Source organism: Salvelinus fontinalis, chromosome 24, assembly GCF_029448725.1.
Source record: "Salvelinus fontinalis isolate EN_2023a chromosome 24, ASM2944872v1, whole genome shotgun sequence".
Taxonomy (NCBI): Eukaryota; Metazoa; Chordata; class Actinopteri; order Salmoniformes; family Salmonidae; genus Salvelinus; species Salvelinus fontinalis.
Genome location: NC_074688.1, coordinates 28,709,010 through 28,722,230, shown reverse-complemented (window position 1 = coordinate 28,722,230; position 13,221 = coordinate 28,709,010). Strand labels below are relative to the sequence as shown.

Genomic DNA, 13,221 nt, shown 5'->3' with positions numbered 1-13,221 from the left:
CACACACACACACACACACACACACACACACACACACACACACACACACACACACACACACACACACACACACACACACACACACTCTGATAATGTCTGGAGCTCCACCACAAAACACCGCGGGCTGCATAAAGCACCGTTATAACACCCTGTTCCCTTCTCCCAGGGACAAAATCAGTGAACCGATAAATCTGCGTCGCGGCCCCAACGTCCAACCACTACTGTATGTATGCATGATCCCTTGCCGTTACACTGTAGCGCCGTGAGCACGCTCCTCCTGTCTGTTCTGCGGTAACAGTCCTGTAATGTACCAGTAAAGGAAGGTAAAATGAAAAGAATGTCATGCCCGGTTCTGTCCGTGGATAAAGGAATAGGAGAAACTCACCTATCGCCGTGTCTTTTGAAATATTCCTGATGGCGATCCGTTCTCTTTGCCAGCACTCACACACATGCATTCGCCCAAGTAGCTTCAGTTTTTTCTATTCTGCCCAATTTAACAAACCCTTCTTCTATCGCTCTGTCCAGGCTCTGCCAATCCCTGGCTATTGTTAGACACACACCACCCTGCTACATAGCAACGCCCGCCCACTACACTCGTTTCTAGTATGCCAGTGGTCAGGCTGAAGCTCAGTCGTCTGCTTATTGGTCTGTTTGGCCGTCTGTTTCACTGGGAGGTGAGGTGGGTTTCGCCATGAGTTTCCCCGATTACATTTAGGGGCTGCATCTCAATTATTTGTTTATATCGCTTCTTATCCTTGTGTCCTCTGCTTGTGTCCTTCTCTCCTTGTGCCCACTTTCTTCATCTGTAGGATACAGACTTGACAAGTGCCGAGGTCAATCACTGGGCTGCATTTTACATTAGCCTTATTGAGATTTATCATTATCATCATTTTTCTTAATCAGACTAATCACTGAATCTGCTGAAGGAGAAGATATAAGGAAAGGAGGAGAGAAAAGTGTGTGTAATTGGGTGAGGGTGATGGGCATAGACATAGGCCTGTCTCAAATGGCACTCTATTCTCTTTGTAGTGTGCTAGTTTTAACCAAGGCCCAGGGCTCTGGACAAAATAAGTGCACTGTATAGGGACCTAGGGAATAGCGTGACATTTGGGACATCCCATACAAAACCATGCAGTATATGGTATGACATCATTGAATCTGTATAACTACTGTGCTCTCTGGTGGTGGGTGGGGGGATCACACCTCACAGCCTGGCCACGTTATAGCAGCAATAGGCAATAGGCGCAGTGTATGGAGAGACATAGAGGAGAGGAGAGGAAGAGAGAGGAGAAAGGAGAGAAGAGAGGCAGCCACTTCCGCACCATGTGAACTCAAGCTCATCATCATCTACCCTCTCTGATCCCACACACACACAAACATATACACACACAAACATATACACACACACACACACACATGGTAGCCTGCTGCAGCCATAAGAAAACAGACCCAGAGGAGCTAGCAAGAAGACACATACAGAGAGAGAGGAAGAGAGAGAGGGGGAGAAACCGAGACTGAGGAGAGAGGCAGACGTCGTCGTGCTGCTGTGTGAACTGAGTAGGAGAATGTTAACCAAGCTACTAGCTCCCAGAGGGCTATGTCAGTCTGCTGTTTACACCATGGAGCTGGTCTCTACGCTGCAGCTGTGTATCTGCAAACTAGAGCTGCGTCTGCTGGGAGAGGTGGGCCGGCTGCAGCCTCAGTTCTGTCTCAGCCTCACCTACCTGGCATCTGTGGTCCATGGCCTCACCTTCCATGGAACCCTGGGGAACCCCTGTAGCACGCTGGAACACACCTACCCGGGGACACCTCACTGCCTGGTTCTATTCTATTCTATTGTTGTCTCTATATAATGGATACATTATCTATTATATTGTGGATTCTATATGTAATGGATACCTATTTTAGCTTATTCTGTATGATGGATAGAATGTTTTTATTTTGTATATGTATAATCTATTCTATTCTATCTATAATAACATTCTATTGTATTCTATTGCTGTCTTTCTATAATGAATATGCATTCTATGGATAATGGATACATATTCTATTCTCCTCAATTCTATTTAGGAGCAGTGTACTGAAGATGGTGCTCTAGTTCATGGCAGCTAGCGTGGCTCGTACCATGCTACAGGGGCTGTGGGCCCTCGGTCTCTCTGACCTGCACCTGAGACACACACTCCAGGGCTTACAATGCATCAGCCCCATCTACACAGACACACACACCAGCCTGGTGCTCCCCGGGCACTCTGGTCGCTGCTGCAGCCGTGGAGCCTTTTCCATGCAGACCTCCTTCACACACACACACACACACACTTTCCTCCACTTTTCGGTTTGTTTTCTTTTGTTTGATATCTATTGCCCTGGACTCACCATCCATCCCTACGAACCGAAGACCCTGATGCACAGTGACGTCTTTAAAACTAAGCACATTCAAACAAAAGAAAATTGTTTTTTAACCTAATATGATTTGTGGAGTGGTGGCTGGTGGCACATAAAAAATGAGCTGGAACGTGTTTGATACCATTTCATTCACTCTATTCCAGACATTTTTATGAGCCATCCTCCCCTCAGCAGCATCCTCTGTATTTGTGTAGCATTGATGTAAAAAGTTGATTTCTGTAGTTAGTGTTAATAGCATCTTTATAACGCTTTGAGATAGTAATTTATGCCCAGTTCTACAATAGATATGATGTCTACGGCCAACCGTCCCAAGTCGCTCCTTCGCAGTACACACACTTTGTGGAACATTTCTGCGGGGACTTGCTTCCATTCAGCCACAACAGCATATGAGGTCAGACACTAATGTTGGACGATTAGGCCTGACTCGCAGTCGGCGTTCCAATTCATCCCAAAGGTGTTTGATGGGGTTGAGGTCAGGGCTCTGTGCAGGCCAGTCAAGTTCTTCCACACTGATCTCGACAAACCATTTCTGTATGGATCTCGCTTTGTGCACGGGGGCATTGTCATGCTGAAACAGGAAAGGGCCTTCCCCAAACTGTTGCCAAAGTTGGAAGCACAGAATCATCTAGAATGTAATGTAAGATTTCCCTTCACTGGAACTAAGGGGCCTAGCCCGAACCATGAAAAACAGCCCCAGACAATTATTCATCCTCCACCAAAATTTAGTGGGCACTATGCAGTCGGGCAGTTAGCGTTCTTCTGGCATCCGTCAAACCCAGATTTGTCCGTCGTACTGCCAGATGGTGAAGCGTGATTCATCACTCCAGAGAATGTGTTTCCACTGCTCCAATGTCTAATGGCGGGGAGCTTTGCACCACTCCAGCCGACGCTTGGCATTGCACATGGTGATTGTGACATTGCATGCGGCTGCTCGGCTATTGAAACCCATTTAATGAAGCTCCCGACGAACAGTTTTTGAGCTGACATTGCTTCCAGAGACAGTTTGGAACTCGGTAGTGTGTTGCAACCAAGGACAGACGATTTTTACGCGCCAATGCGCTTCAGCACTCGGGGGTCCCGTTCTGTGAGCTTGTGTGGCCGACCACTTTGTTGCTCCTAGATGTTTCCACTTCACAATAACAGCACTCCCCAGTTGACTGGGGCAGCTCTAGCAGGGCAGAAATGTTATGAACTGACTTGTTGGAACGGTAGCATCCTATGACTGTGCCACGTTAAAAGTCACTGATCTCTTCAGTGAGGCCATTCTACTGCCAATGTTTGTCTATAGAGATCGCATGGCTGTGTGCTTGATTTTATACACCTGTCAGCAACGAGTGTGGCTCAAATAGCCAAATCCACAAATTTGAAGGGGTGTCCACATATTTGTGGTGATGTATTTGTAAGTGCTCTGTGAGAGGCTTGCGTTGCTCAGTGTTAAAATTACACTGGTTCAATTTTCAAGATTGATACAACACCTCACCCAAGAACAATAGTTTAAAGCGGCTCTCGCTCCGCTCATGCTGCCTAAAAGCAAAGCAAATAAGAAACCTTGGTTTCTGCGGCCAAGGGTAGTCTAGTGCAGGGACTCCCAAACCTTTTCACAAAAAGTACAATATTTACAGGCAAAAAAATAAACTTTAAACAGAAAACAAGCGTTAGCTAATGTTGGCTAGTTGATCTGGACATTTCTGACAAGTTATAAATAGCTCTCTAAGGTATGTAATGACTAGCATGACAAGAGGAACTGATGATGCACTACCTAATTTTACTACAAATGTCAAGAATAAGTTTAAAGTCGGACTGCGCCCCGCCTCCCCACAATTTGGGAACCACTGGTCTAGCGGTCTAGGCAGCTGCCTCTGATGCACATGTACCGCTTCCAATTCGGCCCAAAGCCATTTCTGCACTCTGTCCTCTTTTTAATAAACAAAGACATGAAAAATATTGATTTCCAGATGCACCAGTGGAGCTCCTACGTTACTTCTCTGGAATGTGCACAGAAGAAACACCTTGTTCTTTATACAAAAACACACGTGTTTAATGAAGAGATTTCATACAAAGGCAACAATGTTCCCTGTTGGGGAAATCTCTGTAAAACTGGTCTTCAGGTACAAAACACAAGAGAAGAATCTGTGTATGTTGAGATGAACAGAAAATCAGAAAGTGGAGAGATTGTATTCTCCTCCTATCCCACAAGTGCTTTGACTGGCAGTAGAATTGAGTTCCATCTGGGAGAAGGAGTGGGGGAGAGTGAGAGACTTAACTACAGTATGGTAAGCAGGTCCATACGGTTGGCAGCAGGATGTGGATTACAAGGTGATAACACAAAACATCACAAATGTACTGATAATTACAACGTAGTATTATGATATGTTATTACTAGTGGTCTACGTCTGCATCTTCAAACTGTCCGGCCATCGTCGACCCTGCATCCACCTCCATCCCATCTGCAAAGACAAGCAAAGAAATAGAACGACTAGAATAGACAAAACAGACTCATCAGCCAATATACTGATTATCATTAAACACATACTGCTTTCTTCATGCTCATGTGTCTATAATAGGTTTGGGCTATACATGCTGGTCAATCAGTTATTTTTCAAGGAAGAAAAAGGGGCCCTGAACATCCCCCCCATCAACCTACACACAATGACAAAGCAAAAACAGGTTCAGATACTTTTGCAAATTTATTTAAAAATAAATACATTAAAAAAAATGAAATTTCACATTTACATAAGTACTCCGACCCTTTACTTGGTGCTTTGTTGAAGCACCTTTGGCAGCGATTACAGACTTGAGTCTTCTTGGGTATGACCCTACAAGCTTGGCATACCTGTATTTGGGGAGTTTCTCCCATTCTTCTCTGCAGATCCTCTCAAGCTCTGTCAGGTTGGATGGGGAGCGTCGCTGCACAGCTATTTTCAGTTCTCTGCAGAGATGTTCGATCAGGTTCAAGCCCGGGCTCTGGCTGGGACTTGAAGCCACATTGTCTTGGCTGTGTGCTTTAGGTCGTTGTCCTACTGGAAGGTGAACCTTCGCCCCAGTTGGAGGTCCGGAGCACTCTAAAGCAGGTTTTCATCTAGGATCTCTCTGTACTTCACTCCGTTCATCTTTCCCTCGATCTTGACTAGTCTCCCAGTCCCTGAAAAAAATCAACAAGCTTCACCGTAGGTATGGTGCCAGCTTTCCTCCAGACGTGACGCTTGGCAATCAGGCCAAAAAGTTGAATCTTGGTTTCATCAGATCAGAGAATCTTGTTTCTCATGGTCAGAGTCCTTTAGGTGCGTGTTGTCATGTGCCTTTTACCGAGGAGTGGCTTCCACCTGGCCACTCTACCATAAAGGCCTGTTTGGTGGAGTGCTGCAGAAATGGTTGTCCTATCTCCACAGAGGATCTCTGGAGCTCTATCAAGAGTGACCATCGGGTTCTTGGTCACTTCCCTGACCAAGGCCCTTCTCCCCTGATTGCTCAGTTTGGCCAGGCGGCCAGCTCTAAAGACAATTCCTTCGACCTCATAACTTGGTTTTTGCTCTGACATGCACGATCAACCGGGGGACCTTATATTGACAGGTGTGCACCTTTCCAAATCATGTCCAATCAATTGAATTTACCACAGGTAGACTCCAATTAAGTTGTAGAACATCAAGGATGACCAATGGAAACAGGATGCACTTGAGCTCAATTGAGTAATCTTTATTTGTATTTATTTTTTTATAAATTAGCAAACATTTCTAAAAACCTGTTTTTGCTTTGTCATTACGGGGAAGTGTGTGATTTTATTTAATACATTTTAGAATATGGCTCTAACGTAACAAAATGTGGAAAAAGTCATGGGGTCTGAATACTTTCCGAATGCACTGTATACTGAGATATATTAACTTACTACACTAAGATATAGGTACAGTTGAAGTCAGAAGTTTACATACACTTAGGTTGGAGTCATTAACACTCATTTTTCAACCACTCCACAAATGTCTTGTTAACAAACTATAGTTTTGGCAAGTCGGTTAGGACATATACTGTGTGCATGACACAAGTAGTTTTTCCAACAATTGTTTACAGACAGATTATTTCACTTATAATTCATTGTATCACGATTCCAGTGGGTCAGAAGTTTACATACACTAAGTTGACTGTGCCTTTAAACAGCTTGGGAAATGGTTTTAGAAGCTTCTGATAGGCTAATTGACATCACTTGAGTCAATTGGAGGTGTACCAGTGGATGTATTTCAAGGACTACCTTCAAACTCAGTGCCTCTTTGCTTGACATCAAGGGAAAATCAAAAGAAAATCAGCCAAGACCTAGACCACAGAAAATAATTGTAGACCTCCACAAGTCTGGTTCATCCTTGGGAGCAATTTCCAAACGCCTGAAGGTACCACGTTCATCTGTACAAACAATAGTACGCAAGTATAAACACCATGGGACCACGCAGTCGTCATACCGCTCAGGAAGGAGATGCGTTCTGTCTCCTAGAGATGAACGTACTTTGCAAATCAATCCCAGAACAATAGCAAAGGACCTTGTGAAGATGCTGGAGGAAACAGGTACAAAAGTGTCTATATCCACAGTAAAACGAGTCCTATATCGACATAACCTGAAAGGCCACTCAGCAAGGAAGAAGCCACTGCTCCAAAACCGCCATAAAAAAGCCAGACTACGGTTTGCAACTGCACATGGGGACAAAGAGCGTACTTTTTGGAGAAATGTCCTCTGGTCTGATGAAAAAGAAATAGAACTGTTTGGCCATAATGACCATCGTTATGTTTGGAGGAAAAAGGCGGAGGCTTGCAAGTCGAAGAACATCATGCAAACCGTGAAGCACGAGGGTGGCAGCATCTTTGGTGCTTTGGTGCTGGAGGGACTGGTGCACTTCACAAAATAGATGGCATCATGAGGATGGAAAATTATGTGGATATATTGAAGCAACATCTCAAGACATCAGTCAGGAAGTTAAAGCTTGGTCGCAAATGGCTCTTCCAAATGGACAATGACCCCAAGCATACTTCCAAAGTTGTGGCAAAATGGCTTAAGGACAACAAAGTCAAGGTTTTGGAGTGGCCATCACAAAGCCCTGAACTCAATCATATAGAAAATGTGTGGGCAGAACTGAAAAAGTGTGTGCGAGCAAGGAGGCCTACAAACCTGACTCAGTTACACCAGCTCTGTCAGGAGGAATGGGCCAAAATTCACCCAACTTATTGTGGGAAGCTACCTGAAACATTTGACCCAAGTTAAAGAATTTAAAGGATATGCTACCAAATACTAATTGAGTGTATGTAAACGTCTAACCCACTGGGAATGTGATGAAAGAAATAAAAGCTGAAATAAATCACTCTATACTATTATTCTGACATTTCACATTCTTAAAATAAAGTGGTGATCCTAACTGACCTAAAACAGGGAATTTTTACTAGGATTAAATGTCAGGAATTGTGAAAACCAAATACATTTAAACTCAGTTTAAGGTGTATGTAAACTTCCGACTTCAACTGTAGATGTTTACACTATACTGAATTAACTTCAAGAGACAGTACATTATATCTTCAGTACATTATTGGAGGAAGATTGCAGCGACCGGTGAGTATTAAGGGCTTGTTGCTAATCTCTGACATACAGAGCTACAGCTCTTAGATATTTGCAACGTAATCTAGGTGACATTACCGCAGGTTGCAACACAACCTGACAGTAGAAATGGTTCAAAAATCATACCTTTTTAACTTTTAAAGCAATCATACTTCCAACAGTTTAACTACCAGTAACAAATTAAATATTACGAAACAGATTATTATTTGTATAATTTTGTGTTCTATGTTGGAATAAATACACAGGTTTGGAATTTGATGTGCTGCAGGGAAGTGGGAACAGGTACCATGTCATCAACATGGAGAAAGAGACAAGGTGAAGGAGTTGTTAAGGAGATCAAAAATATACTACCAAATAGGAAAGAGATTGGGGGAGAAAAGATGCTATGAGAGGGAGCGAGAGAGATGGCACAAAAGACAGAAAAGATAGAAGTGAAAGAAGTTAGAGATTTGCATAAATAGGGATGAGATGGTACGAAAGAGGAAAGAGATTCTAGCAGAGGGAAAATATGATACGAGAAAGTAATAAAAGACATGGAAGGAGAGCGAGAAAAGATGCTGGAAGAGGGATTAGAGATGCCCCTGGTGAAAAGACTGAGGAAAAGCATGGAGAAGCAAATTCAAAGTAAGTGCACCTCAACCATCATATATTTAGGCAGTTTTTTTCTTCAACCTCATCATGCCCAAGGAGCCTCACCAAGTTTAAGGAGAAGACTGGGGTGCCCGGTTATATGTTGAGCTATATTTTAGGTGTGTTGTAGAATACATTTGAATCTATTGTTTAGGTTCATGTTAGAATGGCATCTTTAGGTTGAAAAATTACTCCTTCTCAGAGGTACATTTAGGCACAGAAATGTTGTGTTTTTTTCACTCTTTTGTAGTGATAGGAGATAAGTCAGTGGCAGGCAGAGAAGTTGGAGAACCATCCGGTGCTCAAGAGGAGAAGGACCAATTACCAGAATCAGACGCTGACTTCAATGCTCTTATTTTAACTTCTAGAGGACTCCATGGCTAAGTTCCTGCTCATGACAGACATGCGCCCAAGGAGCTAGCCTCCTAATGTTTTTTTAACCAATCTTACACCAGTCCTTTGAACGTATGTTTTTGTATGTATCTTATACTGTAATATGTTACGTTCTGTTTGTAAGGCATTTGCTGTTATGTAGCGATTATGTCGAGTGGGATCATTGTTATCCTCTGGCGCCATCTGGTGGTTGTTACAACACACCACTAACAAGCAGAGCCAAGAACCTCCACTGTGTATTATTTATATCCTCATGCTGAAATGTTGCCTAGGGATTTAAAAAAAATACTGTTTCAATGTGTGACCTACCCTCGTATCCTGTGTTTGAGTATTTGTATGACCTATATGATACGTGTGTGACCCACCGTCAAACTCTCCATTGGCCTCATCAGTGCGGACCCCAGCCATGTGAAAGGTGTTAGCAACAGACTGAGCTAACATGCCCTCCAGTCTCTGCAGAGTAGCCTGGCCTTCAGCCGTCAGACCCGACACACCCTCCTCATATGTACAGAATGACGGGATATCACCCTGACCATGCTCTGGAGGACAGAGAGAATACCACCTGTGAGTGCGTGTGTACCTGTGTGTGTAGTAGTAGCAGCTGATAGGGTGAGTGCATAGTTGTTAGGCTTCTTACCTGCCTCTTTTCCGTTGAAGGGAGAAAGAAGGTGGAGATACAATGTTAGTATTATCTTCTTTATTACTCCATCTATGTGAGATTGTACACTGTATGTAAAAGTGTGAGTGTACTGTTTGTAGAACTGTGTGTGTGCTTGTATAAATGAGTGTGTGTGTGTTACACACCTGCTTCTTCCACATTGTACTCATCTCCGTCAAAGTCCCCGTCGGAGTCTTCATCATCCGGGTCTGGGTGCAGGGCCTGACACTCACACATCGCTGAAAACATAGACTCCACTGGACACACACACACACACACACACACGTTAGGGAAATCTGTGTTCTAATGCTAGCTAGCATAGTGATTACAAACTAGAGCTGAATGTCAAAGAATGTGAGAACCAAAAGCTTTAGACATCCCTAATGCATGTGTGTAGTGAGATGTTTGAACTTGTTATTGACTACTGTACAGCACTTGTTGTATTATATATGGAAGATGTTATTAAATGTGACCTGCTTAATAAAGATGCATTTACTTTAATTTAGCCCTGCCCTACTAGCCATCCCTCTCCCCTGACTTACATGCTGCCTTGTCTCTAGGGACGAAGCGGATCTCTGTGATCCCCTCAGACTCATCTTCCTCACTGCTGTTATCCTCATCCTCCTGATCATGGGCATTCTCTTGCATCTCTGCTTCGTTCTCATCTGGGGAACACAGACACAGACTAAGAACTTCTTACTCGTTCACAAGTTTGTGTTACACTGAGTTTGATATTTACCATGATGGACAGGTGTGTCTCACCGTTGAGTTTGGCGTTGACCATGACATATAGATGTTCCTGTGGATAGGTGCTGAGGTCTCGTGAGATGGCGTGCAGGCTGATAGTGGGGTACTCTAGAGAGAAGCCCATCCCTGATCCATCAAACCACGACAATCGCCTGGAAAACACAGGAAAGGAACATTTTGACTACTAGTCACAAGGTGAAAACTCATTGTATTTCCTTGATTCATCACGTCTCTCCTCCTCAAAACAGAGGAACCTCATATCTTCCCCGCCAGTGTGCTTTGAGAAAGAGACAAGGAGGGAGGGTGTGAGCAATCAATTAAATACAATGGAGATCCACTCCAAGTCACTGACTAGATAGCCAACTAACGTGAGGCAAAATGCAAGTTCATGGTGCTCAAGTTAATACTATCAAAGGAAAAACACATAAGACAAATGTAAGTCTTGAAACTTCCTGATTTTAGGACTTTAAATAAATTAGCTAGCATGCTAACAAAGCTAGCTAACTTAGCTAGTTATCCACAATAGCGTCGCATACGTTTCAGCAACGTAGAGCGTTCCTGCGCCGAGGCCCTTCCCGTCCAACACCGCCGTGGTCTCGGCTTGTTCATGCCGGACTCCCTCGCTGGGTGGAGGGACACTCCTTAGCAGAACCATCCTCAGAGACTGATGGAAATGACGGCCAGAGAAAACACTCAAATGGGTCGGTCCGGAGCTGTCAACAACACTGCGCTTCTGTGACCTGGTTGGCTATTTCGTTTTCCAAAGATGCCTATTTAACGCTGCTGGACATAAACCGATATCTAGACGTTTGTGCAGGGAAGACGATATAGCTAGTCAACTGGCTATCGATAGCCTGAAGAGTTAACGTTAGTTAGAATATGCATTCAGTATACATTTCCCAGAAACGTTAGTGCCACTAGCTCGCTTGGTAGTATTTACTCGACCAAACTCCCCACGCTGCTTTCACTGCTAGCTAGTAGCTAACGTTACCGTTCTTATTATACCTTAGTGGTAACTAGTTACTCCGTATCCCCGCCAAGAACATAGGTTTCCACTAGTTACCACAGCCACAAGGTTAAAATTGGCTCTGAAATTCATAAACATCGAAAAGGTGCTTGTTGGTCTTAATTTAAGGTTTGGGTCCTTTATTATAGCTCAGGGTTATGTATAATGGTAAGGTTTCAAATCAAATTTGAAGATATAAACCCAGGGTCGTTACAATAAATTGTAGAAAAATGCGAGGTTTATGATTTTGCGGCTGTGGTAACTAGTGACTAAAGAGTAGAGACAGATATTAGAGAAAGGAGAGGGAGAAGGGAAATCAATCGCAAGAAAACATTACCGCCAACTACAGGTCGGGGGTTATATGAAGAAGTGATGATTTCCCTCTTCAAACTAGCCGCGCGAATAGTATAAATGCAACATGTTCCTCGCTTTGACATTTGGCTATAACAATGCAAACCAGCTGCTGTACGATCGTATGCACCAACAGACAAGTGCCAGAGCAAAACTTGTATTTATTCCTCAAGATAATACCCGCCATAAAGCCTGGATAGACGCTAGTTTGAGTATCAGTCTCTTATCTAACGTTCCACTCCTTGCCATTGCCAAACATTTTGGCACAGACATGGAGTACAGGGAGTGGAATGTTAGCTAACGAGACTGGTACCCAGGCTATATGGATAGCAGCGAGAATTAGTCGACTACATCATCAGCGAGTAGTGTTGTGTTCAGACCATTTCGAGAAGCCTGCTTCTGTCTACAACCCAGACCTGATAGATTCGCTCCACTATAATATTGTACGACAAAGAAGATCCAGTGCCGAGTATTTGTTTATTTAATAGAACTACAAAGAGCCCAAGGAAATCTGGGGCCATTGCGAAAAGGCTCAAATTGGAGGTACTGTATGTTGTCTGCCATGAGTAGTATACATTGGTGGAGTGACTACAATAGTAGGCTAGCTCTTATTTATTACTATGCAGGCTATTTACCATGGGCCCCATACCATTTCTCAACCTTTGGTTCATTTGTCCAACGTTTAAACCATACTATTTGGTTTACTAGCACGTTTCCACATTTTTATTCTAGATTTAGCAAACTGCACTAGGTGGACAGGCCGTCAAGTCAAATATGCACCAGAGCAAAGTATAGAACCCAGGTACCTCATAGTACCACTACCTATGGCCATGGTAACAGCAACACAGTCCTGCCAGACCAGAGACAACCACTCCTCCACAGGAACACTGTAGATCTGGACACAGAAAAAAGCTGCATGTGTAACAGTATAACTTTAAACCGTCCCCTCGCCCCGACACGGGCGCGAACCAGGGACCCTCTGCACACATCGACAACAGTCACCCACGAAGCAGCGTTACCCATCGCTCCACAAAAGCCACGGCCCTTGCAGAGCAAGGGGAAACCCTACTTAAGTCTCAGAGCAAGTGACGTAATTGATTGAAATGCTACTAGCGCGTACCCGCTAACTAGCTAGCCATTTCACATCCGTTACAAGGAGCCAAGGAGATGGCAGCAGGTTTCATGGACTCCTGATAACTACAGTGTGTATGTATAGGCTATCTGATACGGCATTATCATTAAAATGTTTAAAAAGCTTAACATAAATCATTACCGTAGGACAGGGATCATCAACTAGAACATAATTACAAATCATTTGTAGACCGCAAGAAGCCCAAACAGAGATGACTAAAACAATCATTTCAAACATTGCTTACATTTGTTTACGATCACGTGTATATTATGCATGGGAATACCTGGGAACTGATTTCCAAAATTAAATTCACT

General features: G+C 43.6%; 2 protein-coding genes and 1 pseudogene across 5 annotated transcripts in view; 1 reads left to right on the top strand and 2 right to left on the bottom strand.

Annotated features, from left to right (window-relative positions):
• LOC129822237 (serine/threonine-protein kinase PAK 1-like) overlaps window positions 1-562 on the bottom strand; it is a 33,571-nt gene extending 33,009 nt beyond the window's left edge. For all 4 annotated transcript variants that reach the window (XM_055880340.1, XM_055880341.1, XM_055880339.1 and 1 more), the window contains exon 1: window positions 386-562. The gene's annotated coding sequence lies outside the window, so the exon portion shown is untranslated. The remainder of the gene's footprint in view (window positions 1-385) is intronic.
• A 961-nt stretch (window positions 563-1,523) lies between these two features.
• Window positions 1,524-2,558, top strand: LOC129822511 (aquaporin-11-like; annotated as a pseudogene).
• A 1,855-nt stretch (window positions 2,559-4,413) lies between these two features.
• LOC129822235 (methylosome subunit pICln-like) lies at window positions 4,414-11,496 on the bottom strand. Its single transcript, XM_055880336.1, has 7 exons — window positions 10,955-11,496; window positions 10,434-10,570; window positions 10,214-10,336; window positions 9,818-9,928; window positions 9,651-9,656; window positions 9,379-9,552; window positions 4,414-4,850 (listed from the first exon to the last, which is right to left on the bottom strand). Exons 1-7 carry the CDS (start codon window positions 11,071-11,073, stop codon window positions 4,783-4,785), a joined length of 738 nt encoding a protein of 245 aa, XP_055736311.1. The 5' UTR covers window positions 11,074-11,496; the 3' UTR covers window positions 4,414-4,782.
• Between the last annotated feature and the right edge of the window lie 1,725 nt (window positions 11,497-13,221).